Source organism: Pithys albifrons, chromosome 3 (assembly GCF_047495875.1).
Source record: "Pithys albifrons albifrons isolate INPA30051 chromosome 3, PitAlb_v1, whole genome shotgun sequence".
In the NCBI taxonomy this organism is placed as follows: Eukaryota; Metazoa; Chordata; class Aves; order Passeriformes; family Thamnophilidae; genus Pithys; species Pithys albifrons.
This window is the reverse complement of record NC_092460.1, coordinates 70,747,399-70,774,836: the sequence shown is the minus strand read 5'-3', so window position 1 is coordinate 70,774,836 and position 27,438 is coordinate 70,747,399. Positions and strand designations below refer to the sequence as shown.

General features: G+C 41.8%; 1 protein-coding gene across 4 annotated transcripts in view; it reads right to left on the bottom strand.

The window, feature by feature from the left end:
• The window catches only part of SCAF11 (SR-related CTD associated factor 11), a 45,961-nt gene extending 25,790 nt beyond the window's left edge, over positions 1 to 20,171 (bottom strand). For 2 of the 4 annotated variants that reach the window (XM_071552344.1, XM_071552347.1), the window contains exons 1-4: positions 19,988 to 20,171; positions 9,626 to 9,686; positions 5,177 to 5,255; positions 4,166 to 4,320 (exon numbers count right to left, since the gene is read on the bottom strand). In XM_071552344.1, the coding sequence (XP_071408445.1) occupies positions 4,166 to 4,320; positions 5,177 to 5,237 (216 nt within the window). In that variant the 5' untranslated portion in view covers positions 5,238 to 5,255; positions 9,626 to 9,686; positions 19,988 to 20,171. Of the gene's footprint in view, positions 1 to 4,165; positions 4,321 to 5,176; positions 5,256 to 9,625; positions 9,687 to 19,570; positions 19,725 to 19,987 lie in introns of those variants that run through there. The other 2 variants (XM_071552345.1, XM_071552346.1) reach the window with 2 other exon arrangements.
• Between the last annotated feature and the right edge of the window lie 7,267 nt (positions 20,172 to 27,438).

Here is a 27,438-nt window from a genome sequence, read left to right as displayed (position 1 = left end):
TTAAGAATTCCAGTTATCATACAGATAACTCTCCTCACCCTACATGTGCAGTAGTACATTCCACATCATCAATGACCCAAACCACATACTAGCGCAAAGGCAACGACTGCTATCAGAACATCAAAATCTAAGAACAGAACATCTTAAGAACAACAACTAGAAACATAATGCAAGACAGGTCTTTGCACCACCTGCTTTGTTTTATTTAGTCAACCATTGATACTGTGCAGGGCCCACCTGAATACACCCCGGCACTTGGAGAATTTACAGCTGTGTCTACTCCACTTTCAAATCCTCCAGATGAGGAAAAATGAATGAGGACGAGCACAGGAGAGAAATATGCTTGGTAGGTGAGGGTCACTGAAATCAGTGTCGCTTACACAAACATTGCAATAATGCACACAACACACTGAATCTTTAACACTCTTGTCTCTTGATGGTTCATAGGAGGAATTAATAGAAGAGCAAGGATAGAAATCTCCAGCACATTTTTTAGCACTGTGAAGAACAGAAGGGAAGTTAAAAAGTAAATGTTTGTTGTCTCTACTTTTATTTTCTTTGAATATTATTTAAAAAAAAAGTTTTTCTCTAATGCATACAGGCAAGATACCACAGCTAAAGAGGTTTTCTTAGATGAGGCAGTTTTGGCTACTTTGTGCATGTTTGCCACAGATGCCTAACTTCCCTTTGCATTAGATTTACTTAAATTCTTTCAGAACCAATTACTACAAACTAGAACAAATGTGCTTACTAATTCGAATACAAGTTTTCAAGGAAAAAAACATTAAAAATTTAGTTTTGATCCAAGTAGTTTTAATCTACTAGTGGTATCACAGACAAGAGAAACACATTAATACTATTACTTTCCTTGGTGTAAAAACAAACAGTACCAATGGTGTTTGAAGACTCCAGACAGGGGATTTTTGTTGTTGGCTCCCCCTCTTCCCCACGCACAGCAATAACCAAAGCTCCTTCTCAGGTATGTGGGTGGAATAATGTTATCATGTATATGTTCTTTACACAGAAAGCAGCCCTTCACTTACACTGTCCTTCCACATTCCCACTGAAGTTTATATCCAATAACCTCAGCTCCAGATTCAGTGCCTTTTACTTTTTATGATCTTCCAACGTTGCCTCACTGAAATACAAAGTCTCAAGCTTGAAAGTCCTTGTAAGTAGATTGCACCATGTCTGCTTAGAGGTGGTTGACAGCTGGCACAGGATGGGGGACAGTAATGTTAATGTTCACATGCCTACTGAGAACAGCCCCCAGCAGTCTGTCAGCCAGGGCTGCCCAGCAGAGCTTGGGAGAGCTCTGGTGTTTGCATGGCCAAAGGCACACAGGATGACAGTCTAATAGTATAGGAGAGTTTAACAGTAGAGGCAATTGAATTTAGCACATAGCAATACTCTCAGTCACCATAACCCTATAGTAAACACAGCCAAAAAGAGCAGAACAATTCAAGAGACATTTTAAAAAGTTAATCTGAAGACTAGTTTCTTAGTGGGGATTCTTGGTCTGCACCTCACTTTTCCTTTAGCAGTTAAAATACCCTTCCTCAAAGGGAAAGAAAACATAGCACTGACTCAACTATTTAATCCTGAAACTAAATGCTCAGATTTAGCCATAAGGATCTAATATACTACACCTGTACTGTGGCAGATTTTCTATCCCTTTTTAGCTCAACATGGAATAAAGGCAATTTTTACATATTGCTTTTAAGCTCACATATATCTATATCTGTATGCTTCTCTCTCTCTCTCAAAAAGCAAGATCTTCGAAGTGTTATAGCTGCTGCCTGCAGACAAAGATATGCTGATACAGGACACTTGACTGCAGTTGTAATGTGGAAAATCTCCCACAGGTGGAAGAGGGAGCAGAACAGTAAACAAACTCTTACTATCTGTCTAAACTACCCTGATTTTGATTAGAGTCTACACAGTTATACGCAAAAGCCATAAATTCTCAGAAGAACAATGATTATATACAATTTGAAAACAACAGTTCAAAGAAGTAGTTTCTCCTCTTATATTTTGAACTCCAGATGCAACACAGAAAAACAGAGAAAACATCCAACTTGAACACAGTCTTTAAGTGTACCGAGCACAGCCGCAGATACATAAAAGAGCACACTGAGTAATGTGAACATTGGCCTTTTTTAAGACTCCATTCAATAATCTTATTCTCAATTTTCTTATGCTTGAGCAGTTAAACAGGAAAACAGTGTTTCTAAAACCAATTTATTTACACTCAATAAAAATACTTGATCTTTAGAATTCGGTAGCGTATTTTTTAAACAGCAGAAAATTTTTATTACTCAGAGTGACTTAAATTTGACTACTTGTCAATTATTTAGTTATAATCAACCAAGAACCACTAGAGAAAGCTAAACCTTATGCAACACTTCTCAAAAAAGAACACAAACATTCAATTACTAAATATTAACAACAGACACAAAGCACATGGTATCAGCATGTTTTAAACAGCCACGTGTTTATGTTTCAATCATTCCCATCTATAAAACCTCATCTGCTTCTCACAGCTGAAGCCTCAGAACATCTGTCATCCAGTTTTCACTGCTTCTTTTGCCTCTTTACTTTTAATCTTTATTAGATTAGGCAATGGAGTTCCATGAACTCAACAGGCCCAACTGCCAAGTAACCTCAGAAAAGGAAGCCTGGCTGGTTTTACCTCTCAGATGTCATTAATGAAAAGCAGCAGGAACCTTATGTAGATTTAGAAACATCCCCACACCATTATTATGGCATCACATCTACTCTACCTGCCAACTCTTAAGAGAAGTTGCTTTTATTCTAATTGGATAGCACTTTGGGCCACAAAATTAAAACTGACATGACAAGTCCTATCATGTCCTATCATTCATTTGCCTCTTCAGAACAAGAAAATTTCTCTTCTTCACTGGGTTTAATGACAATGTGAACAAAATCAAATCCAGCAGCAAACTGTCCATACACTGTACTGCTTCCCTGTCCATGTCACTGTTTAGTGCCTTTCAACTGTCATCATAGCAACAAGCTAAGGAAGTCAGGGTAAAGTTGTGGATGACAATCTCCTGTTGCCTTATAAATAAAATTTCTGTAACAAATCAGTTGCAAAATACAGCAACAGGAAACTTTGTTTATCATTGGGTCTGTGAATCTAAAGCAAGTTCCATGTAATAACATTTTTTTAATACTCTGAAGCTCATATAAATTCTTCAAAAAGTCATTTAAGCTTCTGTCTGCCTTCAGTAATAAATAACATAAAAACTAAGGATAAAAATACAGCAAGTAAAAAAACACCACCATAAATAACCACATTGCATACACAGATACAAACAAGTGATCCCAACCTTCTAATGGATATACCGCAACCAAAATCATCATTTACTTCAAAAGAAAGATGATGCAAAGAAACAAAACAGTGGGCTCAACTAAAATGAGCAACCAATTCAAGTGCACAGAAGCAGGACAGCAACAAAGCAGTATTCATGTGGTGTTTTATACTGAAAATTGAAAAAGTTACAGGAAAGGTAAACACACCAGACTTAATGCAATGACTGCACAACACGTGAGTCAAAAGGGCCTAAATGGAGCAAGATCATCGAGGATTTGTTCAACAAGTCATTTTTCTTTCAGGTTTCAGAACTATCAACAAAGTTATTGACATAGAATAAACAACAGCCGTAATTAAAATGATTTTTTTTAAAATTCAGAATAGCACTAAACCTTTTAGATTTACAGTTAGAAAACTAAGGTTTTATCAGACACATTTTGTAGACTAACAATAGCACATATTGGTTCCACCCTAAAAGCTGACACTATGACAAACAGCATAAGGGATAACACAAAGAAAGATTAAGCTAATGATAGTGCAATACTACAGCACGCACATAATACTGTCAGATCTTCAAAACAGCCAACACCCATTTGTTTACTGATCCCTAATCTCTAGTAACCATTTAGTAAGTCAGATTGTCTAGTGAAAGAAAACACTTTATGGCACTAAGGAGAAAGTTTTTTTCTAAGATCTATTTATAAATTGGTCATTGAAACACTTCTGTGCAAAGTCAGAATCTGTAACTTTCTTCAAGAAGTATCTGAAGGTATTAGATGCAATAGATTTCACTGAAAGATAAACACACACCTTGGTGCTCAGCCTTACCTCAGCCCATTTGAGAATACAAGTCACGCAGAAGGTGTGACTGCAGCTCTCAGGAAAACCAATCTCTTGTTCTAGAAGGCAGTTCAGACAGATGGGGCACGTGTTGCCATCATACAACAAGGTAGAACAGGAACAGCTTTCTTCGTTTTCTTCACCTGGTATTATTAATGCCAACACTTAGAGTTTTTGACAGTTTTTGAAACAAAGTCCCTCTAAACTTGAATAATAAAGCAGCAAGAAGATACAAGTTTTCTGCAGTTAAAAGCAAATCAAGTTTTCAGGTCTAATGCAGCAAAGAAGCTGGCCAGAGGAGTAGCTGAAAGAATGTATTTCATGTGAAAAAAGCTATACAATGTATTTCATAGACTATTGTACTAATATTTGCCAATAAAACAAAAGAAAGTCAGCTCCAGTGCTATTTCAATCAAGACAGCATCATAGTGTTTCCTACTGGCCACGTAGTCATTCAGCTTCTTCTGAGTTGTTTATCCTTCTGTGTTTGCACTCTCTCCATGAAATTAATTACATCAGCATATTCTATATTCATTATTTTATATTCTGTATTCATTCTCTCATATACACATGGTCTACTTTTATTTTAGTTTTCCTGTCTTAGAACTATTTTAATCTGAATATCCTCAAATATTTACCTAATCATGTACATTAAATAAAAAATGCACCTGATTTTGTTTAAGTTTGAAAGTGTTTTCAGAACACAAAAACACATGAACTCTTCTTCAAGGAATTTTACTTTACATTATTTTCTCTGAAGAACAATTGCTATCACAATTTTTGTTTTGCTACTAGAATTCAACAACTAAAAAAAAGAAGAGACAGGAAATTATTTGGGGACCCCATGGGCCAACAAAAATACTATGAGATAGTGGTTATGTTTACACAACCTCTTTCAAAACAAGCAGCATACTGACTGAGAGCGCAAATGTAAAATCTGACCTTCACAGCTTGACCCTGAATAACATACTTCAATATTTTCACACACACAGACTTTACCTTCCATGCCTTCATGCTTCTGACCCTCAGTGTCTTGAATACATTGCTTTCTGTTCTTCATCTTCTTACAAAATGTAGTCTGGAAATCACAGAAACAGTTTACACATTTAATTTAGACTGCAACTTGAAAATAAAAAAATGTAATGAGTGCTTTCCATTTCATGATACCTTTGTATAATAGAAACACATGACATTAAAAGTTAGAGATAATTTACAATCTGTTTGCAATTTATGAGTATCTTCACTGCTATCGAGCAACTGATTCTTTCAACTTCACAATTTGCTTTTGTTCAACAAATACAAAGTTGTTGCAGTGTTTTAAGACCAGTACTGGTACTTTTATTTTTAAAAATTGAATATACTACTAAGTTTCTAAGCAAATCACCCATGCAACACTGCAGTAACTGCAACCTGCAAACTGCCCTTTGCAAAGGGTTGAAGCACCAAAATTAAACACACAGGCAGCAGAAGGGTTGGCTGCTTTACAAACCAGCATCACCATAGTAGTGGCAAGTGAGAAAAATGAAAGCAGCTTAAATGACAAAAGAAAGAAACAACTTGAACTATTTGCTCTCAGAAAAAAAAAATGCAGGGAAATGAGTATCAAACAAGGGCCAGGTCACAAACACAGGTGCAACAGAGTATCACGAATGGGGAGGATGCACCTTTTAACTGCTCTGTGAAACAGGGAACCTGGATAGAGCACATCCTAGGGATCCACATCATAAAAGAATTTGACCTCACATAAGAAACAGCAAGTGTATGTTCTTTGGAGGCTTATAGAATGAAACACACTTGAAAAAAGTATCTATACCAAGGACCAAATCTCCTGCATTTCCAATTCTTGCAATCACACACACCTAAAGCTCCAATCCAACTGCCCTTTCTTCTGAACTATGAAAAGCTTTAAAATTATTATTTAAAATCACAAATTAAAACTTCACAAGTATTGAAGAAATCAGAAATTACCAAGATCTGCTATTAGGCACTCAAACCTGAAGCAAACCAACTGGGGTTTTACTCCCACTCCTCAAGGCCATCACACTCCCCAACTAAACGTCTTCCACCCATTTCACTTGCAAACTTTGCTATTTTCCCTTTGCTGCCAAGATATTCTGGAGAGGGAGAGACAGAATGTGCCTCCCCAAACTTTGGTTCTGATCAAGTATTTATTGCTTGATCTTGGCAGCAGGAAGTGTTTTAATGACCATTTCTTCATGCTGAGAAAGCAACACCTCAAACACAGACAGTTCACTAAAGAAATGGTCAAAACTGTGCAACTAATTAGAAATCTGTAATTAGAATTCTAAATGGCTTCAACATTCCCATTAGAAATTACTGTTTATTGCCCCAAAGGGAACATATGAATCAAGCCAGCTGAGGTGAGGGGAAAGCAAAGGGCCAAAGAAACAAAAGCTTAGCTGTAAGGAATTTTTCCCCTACACTGCTATTCCATGTTGATTATTAGGATACATGGCATCAACTGCAGACCAGTTACCAGCACTAATACAGATCAAGTTGCAGCAAATGCTGTGTGCAAGCTGAACATAAGTTCTGTTGGAAGGACCACTGCCCACGTCCACCACCTTTGTAACCTGGACAAGATGAAATCCAACAAAAGCCAAATGGCTACTCTAAAATTTAATGCCTTCAACAAGCAAAATCTGCATCAAATTAGGACTGGTAGGGCCATCAAAACCGTATTTGAACTTAGGAGATGAAGGTCTGTTGCTTTCACTCTGATTTGCATGAGGATTTAAGTGGCTTTTGTCCCAGAAAGGGTCAGTCATGGGATCATGTGTGGTATACCTACTTTTATATGTAAGATGTAAGGACATCCCTTCTGCTCTACAAGCTGACAACACTTCAGCAATGCTTTAACAGAAGCAGAAAATTCCACGAGCTGCACTCAAAACTCTCTCAATCAACATCAGAAGTCCCAGGACACCTCACAGTTCAGGCAGTTTAAAGATAAGATCAAGAATTCTGCACTCCACATATATCACAGAAATTATTTTTAAATAGACACAATCCAGATACCAAAACAAGCAGTAGCTCGTGCTCATTGTAACAGAGGTCTTGAATTCACTAACGCAGATTACAGAAACAGAACACATGGAAGCTCTTCAGATTTGCTTTTCCCCAGCAAAGTAACCTTTTATTCCATTGTACTCTTTCTAGACACATAAACATCCCAGAAATTCTGGCACACTTCCAAATAATGAGAAAAACAGAGATCCTAAAATTTTGACAGAATATCAGTATATCCAAGACATGCAGCAACTGAAAACATTCATGTGGTATCACACCATTCTTCTCACAAACCTGTTATTTAAACAGATACTGAGTGCTGCTAAGGAGTCTCACAAATCACTTTGCACAGGGAAACTTTTTTCAGTTCAACACTGTATTTTGCATAACACAGAAAGGCATTTAATACTACTGAAATATTGATAAATAAAGTCAAAGGTATCACCACAATTTAAACACATTATTAACAAATTTACTTGGATAAGGCCATTTTCTCAACTACTTTAAAAGGGGCATGACAGGCCTTAGAACAGCAAAAGAGTTAACTCTAGACTCGCATGAAATTAATAAAATTAAAAAGAGAGTTAGGAAAAGAGAACTTAGTGGTTTCAGAATAGCAGACAGCACAGAAAACAGAATGTTTGTTTGTCCCAAAATGTGACATATTCCTTTAAATTCTTTTAAATGTCAAAACAATTTGAAAGTATTGCTCAGGCTTCGTCATTCCAGCTGCATGCCACAAAAGAAATCTTTAAGTAACCTGGGAAGAAGGTCTAAGCTGCTTCCTCAGTAAGTATATTTTTAAGAAAAACAAAACTTAATAACTAGCCCCATTGACAAAACCAGGGGCTTTTTGTTGTTTTAGTAATTCATGACAGAACACAGAGTGTCTGGAGTTCTTCACATGGGCTCCCCAAAACCTCTGGACCATTACAGGTCAAATGTCCAGTTGCTGATGAAAATTTTGAAAAATTTCACCAGAAGTCCTGTGCCATCCTGGATATGGGCTGACAAAACATTCAGCATTTTCAAGGGCAGTTGAGCATTTGAATACTTGTCTAACACAACATGCACTCCAGGAAAAGGAACAGGAAAAAAGATGCTACTGGGTATTTGCAAAAGTACATCAAGAACCTTCAGAGTTTATTTTTATTTGGAAAAACTTTTGACTTGTCAGAAGAGCCTGGAAGGTAAACTTGCTCCAAGCGACAACTGAGTAATGTTGCTTGCCTGCCAATAAATGAGGGCTAAAGTGAGGATCTGGAAGCTAAACTTAACCTGGATCGTCTCCTTTGTGTAGAAAAATCTCAGGGCCCACAACATTAGTAAGAATAGAATCAAAAGGCACACACAGCACCAGACTTTTAAAGAGATTCTTTACACTTTGTATGCTCAAACTGCATCTTGTCTGCATTCCCAAATCAAATGCCACAGAACAAAGATGAAGAGAAAGAAAAAGACCCCGGAGAACAAAAAGAAAAATATTTTTCTATAGGTGGTTTAAGCCTATTCAGGTAGCAACAGTGTCTTGGAAAGTATCAGTGTTTTTAGGCAAGGAGACACTGCTGATTTAAAGACTCCTTTCGGGCCCCCTAAGGACACAGTTACCCAAGAGAGCTGAGCTAATCTCATCTAACAGCTTGTTGCCACCAAAAGAAGCAAACACCAGTGAGGGTGAGCAGACTCAGCTGAGAGCCACAGGCGTTCAAAGACATTGCAAGTGACAGAATGGGGGAGGGAATACATAAAATGGGACTGCCCCTTTTGGCAGCATTAAGGTGCTAGAACAGCTTAAGACTTTGTTGTCAAACTGTTCCCCTTCAAGGACACAGCAATACCCAGATTAGCTGCCAGGACCATGGAAACACAAGTTAAAGTCACAGGAGGAAGCAATCAAAGCCAAATGGCTAGAACTACACTATCCTAAACCGTACACTGTTGTCTGTCACTCTTTCCCCTACCTACACAAAAGAAAAAAAAAAAGCCAAGGCAACACAGTTGCTCTTCCTCTTGAGGATTTTTTTCTGCAATCTAGCAGGCACTGACATGCACACGGCAGTTACGATGCTGTGGCTTTGTCCCTGCTCTAATCAATGCTTTCATTTTTGTGGCCACCTCAACAATAACAAAGTGAACAGCAGCTGCAGAACTCAACACTCATTTCCAGTCAGCACTCACAGAAATGCACAGTACAACACTGTACTGCCTCCTGAGCAGGGAATGCAGGCCCCCAAAAAGTGCTGGAGAACTGCTGCAGTGGCTCAGAGGCAGCAACTATCACCTAGTAACCTGTCTGACCATCCAAAGAGTCAAGAGTTTCAAGGAAGACTTAAAATCTTGTAGTGGACACACACAGGGTAGTCTTTGTCCTGTATAAAGCTTATAAATGCAAACTGCCTCCAAACTTGCTGTACAGACCTTTTCACACTAAGTCAAGGGAGTAGGCACTGCTCCTTGCTGAAGTTTCACAAAAGAGCACCTGTAAGACACAAGCAAAACATCAGTGTAGTAAGAAATATGTGATTTAATAAGGCTTCACATATTTCAGAATATTCTAAAAATGGGGCAGGGGAACACTCGTGTCTCTTACAGAATCCTGTGTGTTGAAGTGCTGATACAAATCAGATTGAACTCTAGAGTCTAGCATGTAAAACACTTCTATTTACTGGACAGTATAAAGAGGTACCCAAACAAAGTCAGTGCCACTTCACATAATCTGCGCCTTGACAACTTATGCTGATCCCCAAGTTTCTTCAGTATCCTAAAATTACTGACAGTAACTGAAAAATACCCATCGTAGCTATTCAGATGTGTAAGGGTGAATAACCGTGTTCCAGCTCTACTTGGAAAAGTCACTGTCCAAAAAGCATCACTACAACACAGAACTAGACAGACAGATTACCAGCTTGAAAAAAGGGCAACATACATCACACAACTTGTATGTTGCTGTTAATATTTCTAACAATAACATGGAGCCCATTTAATGCTCTTAAGCACAAATTTACCAAAACTGTAAGAAACCCAAAATCCCAACAGATTTACTACCCAACAGATACTAACAAAGTTACTACCACCAACCAGTACCTATGAAGGACCTTCCCATCTCTCTTTTTACTGGGAAACTCAAGCATGGGAGAAGCATCCCTTCAACCTCGTAATCCCAGTCATACACCTGGCCTGCCGATCTACCAACCTTCATGTTCCTCTCCTTACCCAAGTAACCAGTTCTCACCAGCTTTTAGCTAGTAAAAAAGAATAATAAGGATATAGGTTACAGAAGAACTACTAGCCCTGGCAAACAAGCAGTAACAATATGACAGATTCAAAAATCTTGTACTAAAATTCAACTGATAATAAAGCTATCAGTCTTCAGCGAAATTCCAAATCCCAACCCTCTCATTTGAAGAAACCATCAAAAAGAGTAGACCACTTAATCATCCTTAAATAGACAACTTAAGTCAGCACAAAGCACTGAAGTTTGAAAATACTGCTCTATCACCTCTCCTCCCACACAAAGATAACACACATGAAAGAGCTAATGTGCTCAGACTCAGGAGCATCCATGTAACTACTGGGATAATCCATACAAAGACTGATGCTTTCCAGCAAGACACAAAAGGTACGACATTTGAACAAAACAGCTAAAGCATCAAAGGGATATGAACTCTCTTCATTAAACACACTGAAGAAGGTTTCCCCATATTCATCAGTTCTCACCATGCTATCACACAAGACAGAGCCCTGTTTTCTGAGGAAGCTCTTGCAGAGGTGAAGGAAGACTGATGACAAGCTTGCACAGCAGTTAACAGCTTCTAGACAGGACAAATCTGAATATGATACTGAACTAGTTACTATACTGGCACCAATAAGCAACTAACTACAGGAGGCAAATTTCATTTGTCTCCTTTCTGCATTGTCTACCATAAAACTTTGTTCCATTAGGATAGGTAGTAGAAGTTTAGGCTATCTCCTGAACTCATTTTAAGGGTGATGAGAAAATGTATGTACAACAGCAGATTTCTCCATAAGTCAATCTAAATCAATTACCCCTACAGGATTTTCAGTATCTGCCATCAGCTGTGAGGCTAACTCACCAGACCATGTGACATTATCCACCAAAGTACAGGAAAACGACAGCTCTCTACTATCAGTATGTTTAGGGTGACCATCGACAACAAGGTGGCCTTGTGTTTGGGAAAATTCAGTTCACAAACCAAGAACTAGATAAAGCTAAACTTGCTAGTCAGCAAAGAGGAGAAAAAAAAAGAAAAAGAAAAAAAGTGCAGTTTGGGGAGTTAGTTGTCACAGTACAGTTTTATTTGATTGTATAGATTTACAGCTGATCAATCTAACCTGTAATATAAAGTTATGCCTGTGTTCCACCTGATTCTTTAGTGACCTTTCTCAAGTTTGTGAGAAAACCTCTTTCCACTCTGCTAGAGAACAAATGAGGTTAGTAAAGTCTGTCAGCTCTCGACAATGCAAAAGTAGTGAGGACAAAACTGTGTAGCTTCCCTACATGCTGAACTAACGCAATTTTGCAGGGCAGCTCCTCAGAGAAGCTGCTGCTTCTAACACTATTTTCCAAAGATGTTCTGAATTACACAAGACAACCCCAGTCTCAATCTTTACAGAAGTGCACAGCTGGGTTCACAACAGCCATAAAAAGAAAACATTCACTGGAGCCACAGTTCATTCCCCCGTGAAAAAACAGCTTCATATACAGAACACAGGATGAATAAAACCTTCTAAAGACTGACCCAAGATGACAACATGTATATTCAAAGAAATTAAAAGCCCACCTTCTTTTGCTTTCCAGTGCAGTATTTTCAATAAAAGGCAATATGCACTGTGCTGCTGTTCCTTCTGTGCATTTGTCTAAGACTCCCAGCAGAAGAAATACAGCACAACCACCCCCATGGAGAAAACATAAGTGGGTGCCACTGGCTAAGTCACATCATTTCATACACTAATAATAAAACCCTGAAACACTGTAGTAATTACCATAATACAAAGAAATATGAAAGAGAAAACAGTGCACGTAACATTTTCTCAAAAAAACACGTAAAATTCAGCACTTAGATGTTTCTTCTAAGTAGTCTGTGACTGAACTGGGTCAAATTGAGACTTACAAATAACAGGATCTCATTAGGGATTAGACACTATTGTTATGGTGCACATGGTTCAAGCAACTAAGTCAAATCAGCACAAACTCATGACCTTGCCTTCTGCTGCTGAGGGTCCTCAGTCACATGCATGCTTTTGCAGCTGGAAAGGATAGCATTACATACCAAAGTCAGCAAAAATGGCTCAGCCATTTCCAGGAACAGTAAAAAAAAAGTACTTTTTTCTAGCCACTTGGAAGGATTAGTATTTTCATGCTTTTCACCAAAGAGCAGATATTTGGCAGTGGGTCACTGAGAGCAAGAATATGCTTTCCACACAAGTAACCCAACCCTTCCAAATGCAGCCATGTCACAGATCTGGAGGGGAAAGAAGTTTTCATTTACTCAACAAATCCTTGCTAGTCATTGCATTTAATTTCCTCCCTCATAAACTTGATCTGTGCTTAGCATACACAAATAATTTTAAATTCCTATCCCACTGCTACACCACACATGCAGCATTCCCACAAGATGAATGAGGATACTTCAGCCAGTGCTATGGCAACACAGCAGGACTTGCTACAGTCATCTCTCTGATGCTAAAGAAACTAGAAAGAACATCTTTCTTTTTCTTAATACCATCCTAATCATACCCAAATAACTGGACTTAAAGACCAGGGATGCAGGAGCTGAACTAGAAGACCTTGCAAAGACAGAAGCAGAAAAGCTAAGACCTTTTAACAGTGGAAGGAAAAGTGCTGGGCAAAATCAATGGAGTAAGACTGAACCTAAATGAAAAGCTTAGGGGCAGCAGCAAGAAGCACATTCAAGATCCAAAATAAAATGGGGCAACAGAACCAGAGTGGCAGGTGATTAGAAAAGCATCCTGAGCCAAAGAAGAACAGGACATAACCAGCAAAGGAAGGAATTGCATGCAGTTGTCCAATGACAGCCTACCACTACTTTTCCTTTCACCCACAGCCATGGTACTAGTTTATATTTTAGCTTCTGAATGTGAACCCCTGCAAACTGAAGGACATTCCTCAAACTAAATGTATCTAATTTATAGGTTTCCCTATAATTTTATGGATTAACTTAAACTGAAAAAAATGCACTATAGAAGACTGGATAAAACTATACACACAGGCTTGATAAAAATACCCTGAACTTGAGTACTCTATTAAAAGCATGATGTTCTTTCACTTTAAGCATCAAATGAAGAGTTTACTGATATGACGTGTTCAGTATTAAAAAAAATTTGGTTTTCTGCAAAAGGAAATTTCAATTACATGTAAAATACAGAGGCATTGAGTAAAAAACAAACAAAAGGAAGAAAGTAACACAGCCATCTGAAAGTACATTTTGCCTCTCTGCATGCTCTTTAAAAAAATGCACTAGATGAAAACTATGGTGCCAAAAACAGTCCTCAGGCTTCTTCTGGCTTTGAATAACAGTATTTTGTAAGATTGGATTGAAGACCTACATGACTTTTTACAAAACCTGGATAAAAAGAAATGCTGTATATGTGAAAAAATACAGTTTGCAAAGAATTTATGACAACTGAAATGATTTTAAGCATAACTGTATCTTGCACAAAATCTCCTACAATATCTGTAGAATAACAATACCTTGGATGCCATTTCAGAAGTAGTAGATGGGGAGTGAGCAGTTTCAGTTACTGTTGATCTTGTTTTCACAGCCATTATCCAGTGCTAACTTTCAAGACAGCTAAAATAAAGCTAGAAAACATGGCTAGGAATGGAAGAGAAGTATGTGAGAGGAGGGCTCCTTAATGCCAGTAGCAAAGCAAAAATGTTAACACAAACTACTAACCATGCAAGATGGTAAAGTCAGATCTGAGCTTGAAAATACAACCTGAACTCCGTATCACCTTTCCTTCCTTTCCTTTCAGCTTGTGAAGGGAGTCTAATAGAAAATCATGCTAATCACCATTTTGGCTTCACTATATGTATGGCATCAAGAAACTATCTAAAACAAGACAGTACTTTACCGTGAATTCTTCAGTAGCCAACCCAGGTTTGGTTATAATTGACTATTCTGTCTTTGCAAAGCTTCAAAAAGAACATAAGCCTATCACATCAACAACACAAAAGCTCCCTACAATGATGAACCCCATTATCATTCAAAGTTTCTTGTCAGAATAACAACCCATAAAAAATAACCACTGGCAGCCATTAACTTATCCAAGAGCTGCATAAGGTACCTTTCTTGCTTGGGTTGATGAAACATCATCTTAAAAATCACAACTGCATAGGTTTAGAGAGAACGTACTTTCCTTTTGTTGTTATGGGTATCTTTATTTGGTCACATCTCTAAACCAAAACAGCTCAAACAAGCTCAAGGTACTCCTGATAGATTGATTTTGTCCAACTGTTTCACAGGACTCCCAATTACTTTTTGGTACACCCATCTATACCTACAGTGGTCACCACCTCTCACATAACAGTTAACAAACTAAGAATGCTTAACAAAAGGTAAAACTGCACACAGAAAGTGCTTATTCAGTAGCTGCATGGAAAGCAGAGAACTTCATTGTCCCTCCTATGTCCAGAACTGCTCAAGTTATTAGCTCTGGCTAACAAGCAGGCCGATTAAGACCATGCACTACCTTCAGATTCTACCTTAAAATTCACATTTTAAGTATCTGTACAGCTCAGTTTCATGTAAGTGCCTCCATCTCTCCTGTCGCACACCAAGAAAGGTGGAAATCTTCAGTGCTGCAGTTCTGGTCTGTGTTGTTATCTAAAGACATGGACGTATATGAAGACTACCCGAAGGGAAGTTCTAGCCAGGTGGGAGCTGGTCTCTTCTCCCAGGCACTCAGCAACAGGACAAGGGGACATGGGCTCAAGCTCTGCCAGGGGAAATGTAAGTTGAAGATGAGAAAAAATTCCTTCCAGAGAGAGTAATCAGGCATTGGAATGGCCTGCCCAGAGAGGTGATGGATTCACCATCCCTGGAGGTTTTTAAACTGAGACTGGACATGGCACTGAGTGCCATGATCTAGTAAATGAACTGGAGTTGGACCAAGGGTTGGACTTGATGATCTTGGAGGTCTTTTCCAACCCAACCGATTCTATAATACTGATCCCATGAATTTTACATTCCTAATTACTGCTGGTGCTCTAACAAAAAGCCAGGCAGTAAGTATAGAGACTATACAAGTGTTAACTTGCTTGAGGTTTCACAGCAATTTCATACCAGCTTGGAAAAGTTCCATATGTCACTAAATGCATCACTCGGGTTTAGTCAAGGATAGTACCTGTGAAGGCAGCTCACAGCCAAACAGCACATACTGACCTAATAACAGAGCAACAAAGATTGCATTTGAACAGGAGCTCACCAATTCTTAAACAAAAAAATGCATTAAGACAGACATGAATATTAGTGTCTACTAGAAAAAATTATGAGACACTGCAATTTACCACACTATTAGGCTTTGAAAAAACAGCTTCTGAAAAATGTATTTCTACTTCTTTCCAATTCTTTCTATGTACTTTAAAATATATATATATCCATATATACAAAAATTTATACACACAAAACCTGAAAAAAATCTCAGAAAGTTCAGAAGAAATACCACAGACCACAAAACCATAAAATTAAAATGTTACTTTTTCTTTTTTGCTATGACAGAGTATTTTTGAGTTAAAATTCAAATTCTGTGTTCTCCTGGAGGAAAAGTGTAATACTACTGTTTCATCAAAATAAATTTGTGAGACAGCATAACCTGTTACCCAAAAATGAACAGGTGAAAATATTCATCCTAGCACAATACATGCAAATGTAAGACACAGACGTACAAATGTCTACATGTTTGTGTATAATGGTTTCCTGAATAAATTAAATACAGTATTTTGATTATCTTTTGCCAAGTCAGTTAACAATTTACTAATTTCTTATCTCAGGAAGTGACAGCTTTCACATTAGTTAAATTGAATTTGTTTTTCCAACAAAAAGTCTTTAGAAAAATTGATATGCCACAAAAATAAGATGTAGGAAAGTTCAATCACTCAGGAAGAGATAACTTTCCCCCTTTTTTTAAAAAAGCTCTCAACAGAGAAAAACTAGTTGTTGAATCTGGTGTGGGCCACTTAAGTGCAGATCATGCACATCCAACCGTTGTGAGCCCTTCCAAGGCTGTCACCACCTTCCTGTGGTGCCCCACCAGACACAGATGCAGAATGGCTGTTCAGGACAGCAGAGCTGCAGCAACAGGGAAAGGAAAGGCAGACGTGCTTTCCATCTTCCAGCAGCTACAGCCCTCCCTTTGTTAGCTCATGACTGTAGGTAACTTCATACAGAAAGAATCATCCTTCTCAACTAGTTCAAGGTATCAAAATTAAACTTTCTAAAGCAACACAGGGATGTTCACAGCTTTCTGCTTGCAAATTGTGCCTTTATTCCTCAACTATTGGGTGAAAAGAGATGAAACAAGTAGTGCAGATACAAGTTCACTGCACTCATGCCCTCTCTGATCAAGCTCACTGCCTTTCAGGGCAAGGTGAACTAGTACATACAGATGAAACAAAATGTGCCTACACTGCTGAAAAGTCATGAGAAGCCAAGAACAAGCCCTTGTTTTGAAGTGCTCTAAAGCTTATGCACATTAGAGATCTCTGGTGTAGAGGACTGAAGAAGGTGCTTAACACTGCACCTCCAACCTGCAAAAACACAAAAAAACGGCAAGAAGACTGGGAAATGTTGAGATTTATAAAATTTACTTCAGCCTTACAGGGTTTAGGAGATCAATTGTGACCATTTCAGAATTCATTCAAAGTGATAATGCTTGACAGCACTCAATAATCAGTTTAGCCATTATCAGGAACTGCTCTCGATGTTTTTGTAACTATTACCTGGATGGACATTTTCCCCCCTCACCTTAGACTGCTGGCAAAAAAAACTGAACAGTGGACAAAAGGCCAGGCTTCAAGAGTTTTGGGGTAGGTGTGGCAAGTCAGCTCACCAAAATTTTATGAGCAGTGCTTTTCTCATCCCCATTAATATCATATATGTTTAAATACCTTATTAATTGGAAGAAAAAATCACCCATTCATTACTATATAAAGAAAAGTAATTGAAAGTTTTTGCACAGATTTTTAGTACTTACGACAATAAGAAGATTCTGCAAAGAATACAGGAGATAAAACAAAAAACCAACAGATGTTTGTAATGGGAGAAGAACCATTGTGTGTGATGAGCAGAACCACCTACAAGTTTTGTAAAACCAGGAGCCAGAAGTCGTGCAACAACTGCACAAAACTATAGCCAGCTGAGAACACAAAACCTCTTTACCATCTGGATGTTTCAAAAGCAATAGCTGGCTAACCAGTGAATATGATAAACTTTATCTGCCTGTTGGGTCAAACTCAACAACTTTCAAATCCTGCACTGGACAACCATGAATTCATGGTTAAAACACTGACTGTATACCTGAAAAAGTGTTCTAATTGTAAAGATAATCGGAACACAGAGTAAACCGGTGAACCCAGGCTTACTCCTATTGTGCGTGTGTGTGGCTCAACTTCGCGAACGAAGATTTGGGAAGGGCTGTCCCCCATGTGGGTGTGCCCTTCCAGCCTGCGCAGTGGATTTTAGGTGAGGCTCAGCATGCACAGAACTGGCCCCACCGTTTAAGTCCTGAGGTTCATCTGCCACGGCTGAGCGAGCTTGGACAGTGCCAGTGAAGTCCTCAGGACTAGAACCTACAGCACCCGGCATTTCCCAGGAGGTCTCCCATCCAAGTACTAATCCGGGGCTGACCCTGCTGAGCTTCCGAGATCTGACGGGATCGGATGTCAGGGAGGCATTTAACTGCCTGCATTAAAGAAGGTCTGAAAAACATTCTCCTTCATGACCATTTAGAAGAGAGAGCTATCCTCACACTGCCGCTCGCCCAGGCCACAGAGCTGTTGTCCATTCACAAGCAAACTTTAAGGTGAGTGAAAAATGATAGAAAACGGATATATTTCTTACTTGTGTCATTTGTCACTCTGGAAGCTGACACATCAGCAAAAGTAAACTACTAAAAAGAAAGCTTCAAAAGAGTTAATATTCTGACTAAAAACCTAAATAGCCTTCCCTCACCTCCAACATTTCTCATCTTATCTAAGGAAATCAGAAAAATAAACATTGTATTCCTAGAAATGCTAAAGAAAACATTTGAAAAAGTACTTGGGATCACTTCCAAGTCTTTTCCATGCTACTGAAGAGGATGCTATTCATTTTCTTTTAGTACTGTGAATCTCTAAATACAGCTTTTCAAGTTAAAAAAAGGCATGGATTACCACATACAATCAACCAAATAATTGCAAATTATTGTCACCCTGTCATTTCAATTAAGAAGCCTACCACTTATTTCTGCTAAGATCAAATGAAATCATGACAAAATGACTCTCACATGTGTCACAGTCTGGATACCTACACCATAAAACTTAAGTGAGATTACACTTCATTTAAAACGATGAACCACTGAAAAGAAAATCAAAAGCCCAGAATACATCAGTGACCTACAAACTTAAGACCACATATTAACTAAGCTAGATTTCCCTTTAAGGTTACTGAAGCTATAAAATCACAATCTTAAAATAGCTGTTAAATAATCAGGAGTATTTCAATCCATTATAGAATTATTATTTCGACGGGCACAGCCTTAACCATCTCTCGACATTTTACATACATGGCTCTCTACCAACAGCACCTAGTTACTGATAGTAAACATACAGTAACCACCTGGCTTTTCTCTCTGTTATTCCATTCTCCCTAAGAATCTAAAATTAGTAGTCTCAGATAAAAACAGTGTGAGAGGAAGAGGACAAATTTTAGCCCTAACAATACTGTATTGTTTTGACGTTATTAACGTGAAGATGGTTTGTCAAAGATGAACTGAATTTCGGGCTCAGGCTAAAAATATTAATACTCACCAAAGGGGAAAAAAAAGAAACTAGGACACCGTGTACTATAAAACACAAGTACTGGAGAGTATGTCCCTGGCTCGGTAACCGCGTTGCTTCCAGGCTCCAGCGCTACTCTGCGCAACTTTGCTTATGTTTAGTCAGTTGCGATCCCACGGCAGCACAAAAGCAGAGCTGAGCTTTGAGCTGAGCCTCTCCGCGCAACTTCCTGCACAACTCCAAGGTCCGCGGTAATTCCGGACACTCCAGAGGCCGCTCGTCCAGCGAACGCTCCCGGAGTTTCCAGCTGCAAGCGGGCCCGCCGGTGCCTCCCCGGGCCGTACCTTTGTTCAGCGCCGCGCTCGGGTCCCGGGCAGGGCTGCGGCTCCTCCGTGCCGGCTCCACATCGGCTCTCGGTGCCCGCGGATCGCCGCGCTTTGTTCCCCTCTCGCCCCGGGGGGCGCGGCGGGCGCCGGAAGCGGGACCAGCGGGGGCCGATCGGGGCACCGGGCCGGGCCGGGCTCCCGCCGGCGCCACGACGCGGGCGGGAAGGCACCCGTGGCCGGAGCCGGCAGCAAACTCCGCCCAGCCCGACGGGCTCCGCGTAGCCCAAGGCCCGGCCGGAGCGGGACGACAGCGCCCACACCTCCCCTCCCCTCCCCTCCCGCCGGCGCCCGGCCCCGACTCGCGGCCCTGAGCGCCTCCCGTCACCGCGCGGAAACTCCCGAGGAAGCCGCCCGGCCCCGACCGCCGGTGCTCACCTGGCGCTACGGCGAGCCCTGGCGCGGCCGCTGCCCCGCAGGGAGCGGGAGCGGTTCCCGCGCCCCCGTCGGGGCTCCCGCGGCTCGGGGGGCCCCGCGCGCTCAGCGCGCGCCGCGCCGCCACACGTGCGCGCGTGCCGGGGGGGCGGCGCCGGCGGGGCCCGCGCGGGGGCGCTGTTCCGGCGCGCGCAGGAGCGGCAGCGTGGCAGGGCCAGCCCCCGCCCCGGGGCATTGTGGGATAGGTCCTCCAGCACTGCCCGGCGGGGCGCGGGAGGGCACGTGACCCAGGCCCCGCCCCTCGGCCGGCAACCAATGGGAGAGCGCGGGCGGGACCAGAGGGAGGCGGGGCGGGGCCGTGCGCCGGGGGCGGGGGCGCCCTCTGGTGGCGGCGGCGGTGGCGTTATCTGGTCGCGACGCGGGGCAGCCCGAGTGCCAAAACCTTATTTATCTATTTACTTATTCGTTTATTTATTATTATTATTGCAAAAGTAGGCAAAAGGCGCAGTAGATGAAGCCCTGTGACCGCAGGGGGGGTGTGGCGGGGCGGCGTGTGGTGCTGAGGAGCCCCGCGGGCGGCGCGGCCCGTGCGCCTTTGCAGAGCCAGCGCGGGCCGGGCAGCGTGAGAGGCTGCCGAGCCGCAGGTGCTGCCCGGGCACACAGCGCGGTCGGGCAGGGCAGCGGCCCCGCTGGGCCTGTTCGCACACACCGCCCCCAGCAACGCCTTCCCGGGCGCCCTCGGCCCTCCGCGGGCTCGGGGCGGAGCTGAGCGCGGCCGAACCGGAACGCCCCGCCCAGCGAACCTGCCACAGCAACAAGCGGCACGGAAGGGGAAGCGGCGACTCCACCCGCCTACGCAGGCTTGGTTGAGAGTCTCCCTGTGTTCAGAACGGAAGTTGTTGCAGGCTGACTAATGTGCCAGCGTCGGCCTGTCAAAAACTATGAGACCTTACTAGTTGCCGTGATCCCTTGACGGAGTATTTATTTAGGATCAATCCAGAAGAATTGAAGTGGGAGGAGGCTGTGGTGGCAGAATGTAAGAGTCGCAGGAAGGAATGAAAAGCAGGGGAATGTAATAAGAAGACTACAGCTGTAGTTTGGAAAGCATAGACTTAGGAATAGAGATGAAATATTTAAGGTGACTCTGACTTTAAAGTGATTAAGGTTGATGAACTCCCCAAACCTTCAATGGGATTATATAAAGAAAGGAATAAGGTGTTTTGAAAATTGGGATTAGAGAATACCCTGTTACAAAATAAGAAAGTTGACTATGAGTGCCATGCTTTGAATAGACTGAGATCCTGAATGACCCTGGAACAACACACTGAAGCAATTAGGAACAGAGAACCATACCAGAAAACCAGGAGTAAGCTTTTGTTGCAAGGAGGGCATAGTACACACAACTACAATACGTTATTGTTTGTTACTGTTGAGTGTTTGAATTAAAATGTTTACTAAGTTACTTGGGGGCTTAGAGATGCAGAGAGAGCCTTGGTGTCCACTGTTTCTATTCCCAGTCATAAAAATGTTGCTGTCAAGGATGTTGCTGTCATCTACTCATGCTGCAAAGATCATGTTGCACAGAAGAGCCAGGCAAGCTGAAGAGAAGTGTCTGAGAGAGGAATGCAAAGAGAAACACTCATCACTTCTGATGTCCTATCTGTACTTTCCTTTGATCCTGTGATTGTATATCTCACATCCATCCCAGCACTGGCCTTTATAGCTACTCACACGACTTCAGGATACTCTCGTAACAGAAGAGTGGCCTTGGGCCTTTCTCACTCACCTTTTGAGATGGACATGTACTGTGCACTGTTTACAATGAAGGGAGAAATCTGCGACTTCCCTCCAGCTCTGGAAAATGTGTCCTGAGTTTTCCTACATGTACATGGAGTTCCAGCCTGCAGAGATTTCCAGTCCAATCCGACCTGAAGGACAGTGCTGTCCAGTTGGTTGTCTCCCAGAACCAATCCATCCAGGATGAGTGGCCAATCAGTTCTGTCAAAGGAGAGCATGAGATGCAGCTCCTTCTATGTATTCTGTGCATGGTGAAAGGAGGAGCAAGGAGTTTAGGTTTTGTACAGGGATATAGAAAAAGAAGATAACGAACTGTGATTTTCTACTAATCTCAGCAAACCCTACCATACAGGCACTTTCATAAATTTATTGGGCTACATTCATTCGTGTACCCATTAGTATTTTTGCCAAAAATCAAGATGGGAAGGTGATTGGACCCGAAGGGGTAGATGAAATATCACTGGGAATTGAGGTGAAGATAGGACAAAATTGATAGGAATGGATAAAGAAATAATTTGTTACAATTTCTAGATTAGTGGATGAGTTGCCAGCACCAGCCAGTCTTGCAGAAAGGAGAATCTTAGGTTCAAAATCCTAAGATTTGGGATCCAACCTTGTCATTTTGGACATTGGATTATTTTGTTTTCATGCTTTAGGATGGTAAAAATATAATTCCTATAGTCTGTTTTTATGTGTTATAAAGTCTTTAGTGTCTTCAAGTGTTCTTCAGTTGACTGATGGCAGAAGTTGTCCTTAGTCAAGGTAGACACCATAACCCATAAATCCTTTGTAGGTGAAGGGTAGGACTAGTGAAGGCAGTTACTGTTACCCGTTGTCCTTTCTAGGTAGGACTGTTGCTTTATTTTCCAGCTAGATCCAGAATGCTGTACTCAAAGACCATGAGCAAACCTCAAGCTGTAGGAGGCACATGATTTTTAGCAACACTTTGGAGGCCTTTTGTGTGTGGCCTGTGTTTTGTTTGGGAGATGTACCAATTGTTCTTCAACTTGCAGCAGTCCCACAGCAGAAAGGTCCTCTGAGAGACCAGGCAAGGTGTTCAACTTTCTGATTTCCTCTGTCTCCACAGCAGCTATGCCAAAGGCCCAACGAAGTCCTTTAGGATATTTGAAATACCCACTCCTCAGGTAATCTGTGCCAAGGATACATGGGGCCCCTGGACCAGTCACGATGGGGTGTCTGTGCCGTTCCTTCCCAGTCAAGCTGACTTCAGCTTCCAGTACCGTCAGCTGTTGGGATCCCCCTGTCACCCCAGAAATAGAGATGGATTCTGCCCCAAGGTATCTCAATGGCATGAAAGTACACTGCACACCAGTGTCAACTAAAGCTTTGTATTTCTGTGGGTCTGATGTGCCAGGCCACTGAATCCACACAGTCCAATAAACCCGATTGTCCCTCTCCTCTACCTGGCTAGAGGCAGGGGCCCCCTAGTCCTAGTCATGGTACTCACTACTCTCTTCTTGCAAATATGACCTGGAGGGCCCTTCAAGAGGATCAGGCATGACATCATCATTTCTATACAGTCTGGAGTCTTGCCCACGAGAGACCAGAGCAGCATTTAACCTTGAAGAATTTCTTGTGGTAGTTGTGCCTCTTTGCAATTCACGTACCCAAGCTGCTAAGGAAGAGGTGAGTTTTCCATCCCACTTCCTCATATCTTCTCCATGCTCATGGAGGTAAAACCATAGATTGCTGTGTGGAGTGTACCATTTCTCCTTAGCTGGGGGATGCCACCTTCTGATGGCAGAGACTCTTGTTTGTCCTGGCAAAATATAGAAGATTCCTTCCTTAATTTCCTCTCTTAGCTTCTGGTGGCTCTCTTCAATCTTCTCTTCCAGACTCTGAATATGGTCAGCAAGTTTTGTTTCCACAGATGAGACATGGGCCCATAATGGGTCAGTGACAGTGTCTTCATAAATCCTCAGTTAACTGACCAGTGCTACCACCTTGTCCTTTCCCTCTCTCCACTGCAACGTTGCTAAGTAGCGAGAATATATTTCTGGCCCAAGCCAGGCAAATTTTGACCACATCTGGGATGTGCACTGGACACCATCTAGACTTTCAGGGAATCTCTCGTCCTCTCAAAAGATTATCTCCAGTACGGCTAATTCCCTTAAGCACCAGATGCTTTGTTCCATCATGTTCCACTGTCCTTGCTTTATGTGGAGGTTCTCCTTACAAAGATATCTCTCTCCCTTACACTTGACAACAGTCGCCACCAAAGGCTGAGAGTTTCCTGCCTCTTTCCAATCCCCTGGTCAATGACCACATCTCGAGACAGGGATCCCAGCTGCCTTGCTTCCCTCCCATCTAGAATTGTATCATTGGCCGCGGCATTCCAGATTTGGAGCAGCCAGGTCAAGATGGACTCATTCACCTGTCATGTGAACTCTCTCCAGAGCTCACACAGCTTGCCCAGGGATAGGGACCAGGTGATTATTTCTGGCTCCGTTTCTTCCGCTTAATGTGATGGTCCTGCCTCTTCCTCGTCATTCACTATGTGAACTGATTGGGTCTTTTTTTCTTTTCTGGACGGGGGGCAACTGCTGTCGGTTTCACTTGTCCTTGCGGCTCCTCCACGGTTTGTGTGGACGCCATGCTGGCTCATGTCAGGCTCAGCCCCCAGGGCTCACGCCTCCCGAGTTCTTTCCACCTCTCCCATGTGCCCTCTGCTCACAGTCTCTGTGTCCCCTGGGGTTTCTTCTCCACTCTGGATGTCCCTGTGTGGTTTACCTGAGCCTCTCCCATCCTGGCCTTCAAGCCTAACCCTGTCTGCAGATGTGCTGTCCAATTCCCTCCAAACCCCACCCCTATCAGGACCCACTATAACCCAGACCCCAACCGAAAATAAAGCGCTTCCAACATGTTCACCAACTCTGTGTGTGTCTGAATTATCTCAGGAGCCGTATCCCCATCCCAGTCCTGAGAGGCTGATGTATTCTTTTTTCCCTCTGGCTGAGCTGTGGTTTGGGTGGACATGGTGCCTGTGAATCTGCTCCTTTTCTCCTCCTCCTGATGATGCTGTACCACACCAAGCAGTGTGTGGTAGGCAGTGGCCAGGGCCCAGCAGGTTGCTGTGAGCTGTACACCTCTGGGGCTGCCAGAGCATTTGCCTTTCCCATGGCTTATTATTCTAACAGGGTCCTGCAGTTGTTCATGGGTGAACTTCCATATCATTGGAGGAGAGAAACTCTCCAAATACTGGCCCATGTTCTCCCACTTTCCGTGCCACTCAGCATTATCCACTCCCAGGGCAGGTCTCCAGGAAACCTCCCTAGATGGTCCTGTTGTGACCCTAAGCATGGTGTAGAAGGCACAGAGGAGACAAAGCAACACTAACAACAAGATGTCCTTAACATCAAAAGGAAATTCAATATTCTCAAAGACTGTTGTAGCAGGTCTGAAGGAGGAGGTGAAAGAGTCAAAATAATTTTCCTGTCCTGTTCCCCCCACAGGCTGGGGGCTATTTTTAATGAGGCCCCAGAGGTAGCAACTGAAACCAGGACAGGCAAGCCAGACTGAATATACATTCACAATGAAACTCATTGCCTCTAATGTTTTGACAACATAAACATAGTATATTATTAAAGCAATTTTGATCCTTCTCCCTGGTATTAAAGAGAGCATCAAAATAGGCAAATGGTTCCCCACATGTCGAAATACGAACAGGCTCAGATACAGCATCCACGGGAATACATCAAGTAACATGTATTCTGTATCCAAGAATTTTCTGTATCCAAATACAAAAATGGTTAGAATGAAATTGTAATTCTAACTTCTCTCTCCTGTTCCATGTTGGGTGCCAAAAGATGTGTTGGTTTAAAGGTAAACTGGCAGGAGAAATGAACCCAACACAAAAGAGATTGTAAGTCAGAGTTACAATTTAATAAAAATGTTAAAATAAATGCAATGATACAAAGAGAAATTGGTCTTAACCCATAAACCCCAGAGCTGTAACCCAGCACCCTGAGGAACAAACAGGATGGTGTTTGTTAGCCCCTGTGCTGAGCTGCACATGGTTCCCCTGAGTCCAAAGTAAAAAGAAGGGAAAGAAAAACCTATTGATGGAGATGACAGTCACAGACTGGTCAAGAGTGGTGGTCCCAGTCCTGTCGAGGTTCTGGTCCTCCTCTGGATCTGATGAATGGTTCCAGAAGTCCTCAAACCCCAAGATTATGTACCCTCATGTTCAGGTGAGAACGCCCAGTACCTCCCCCAGGGCGGGGAGTTCCACAATGGGTGATCTGACTCTGTGAGTCATGGGGGATTTTCGGAATCACTGATGGTCCATTAGCAGTCATGCCCCCTCAGGCTGGGTGTGGAGGTGTTAATGACTTCCTGGAGGGGAGTAATCACAGCTCCTATCTCACAGGCTTCTCTAACACCCAGCTTACAACCTGAGGGGTTGGGTGTGCCCTGGGCAGCTACTGCAAATGATCCCTTGTTACCAGTTCCTGAGAAATAGCATAGAGGGTTTAGCATACACAGCTTGGTCACACCCACACAGTGATAAACTGGTCCCAGCTTGCTGAACTAGGACAATCCCAACCCAAACCAATAAAACTGGTAACACCGAGAAAATCAGAGTACAGTTGAAATATTTAGGGAAGCTGAGTCTTTTACATTTGTGCAAATAACTAGAATAAGTAAAAATATGATAAAAAGGTTACTCCATAGTCAACTTCACACCAAGGATGGATGGTAGCCACCCATCAGGTGGCAAAAAGGTGTATGTTGTATGTGAGTCAGCCACACGTCAAACACACACAAGCTGTACATTGTGAAGGTACAGTGTGTACTAACTAGGGGCTGGTGGCACTACAAGCTACAGCTGGGAATTGTATGTTTCAGGCTGTAATTGTGGTTATGCTTACTTTCATGTATTGCCCAAGGACAAGATTGAAACTGCATAGGTCACTCCTTCAAAAGCCTTGCAGTCTCAAAAGATCAGGGAATGACAAAAAGCCCCACAGAAAGTGTTACTTGTTCTCAGTCTTAGCCCATACCTGATACAAATTCAACCAGCTGTTTGAGAAACTCTTTGCTGTAATCCTCTTGATATAGAAAGCACATAAATGAAGATAATGTATACTTTTCCCATGCATGTAGGAAGAAGAATGTTTCAAATTAAATGCTGATTCGTAGTGTACTTCATATAAGGTCTCATATTCTCTTTCCTTTTACGTAGAAATAGACCCATTGATGGTCTTGGTTAATGAGAGGATGTGCAAACTGCACCTTTCTGGTTATTTTACATTATTTCAGCTAAAGTAATTGTCAGCTACAAATTCATTAGTTTGATTTCTTTAGGTCATGTCTTTATTACAAATAGGTAATAAATTAGGCATACCTAGGTGTTATTGAGGAACTGAAGGAATCCTATAAAATTAAACCTTTATCAGGCCTGTCACATAGGAGTATTGATTGGTATTTTGTTATGTGCATGTTGCCTCCTAATTTGTACCATACAGCTGGATTCCATAGATGGAGATAATGTTCTTATTTCATACCAGCAGTCTTGTACATCAACAAACTTAGAAAACAGTGTTCCTTCTCTATCTTTTTTCTTATTTTTGTTTACCTCAAGGGATGAAAACATCTCATCTATCAAGAGTTTATGCAGTCTGAGCCATACTGGA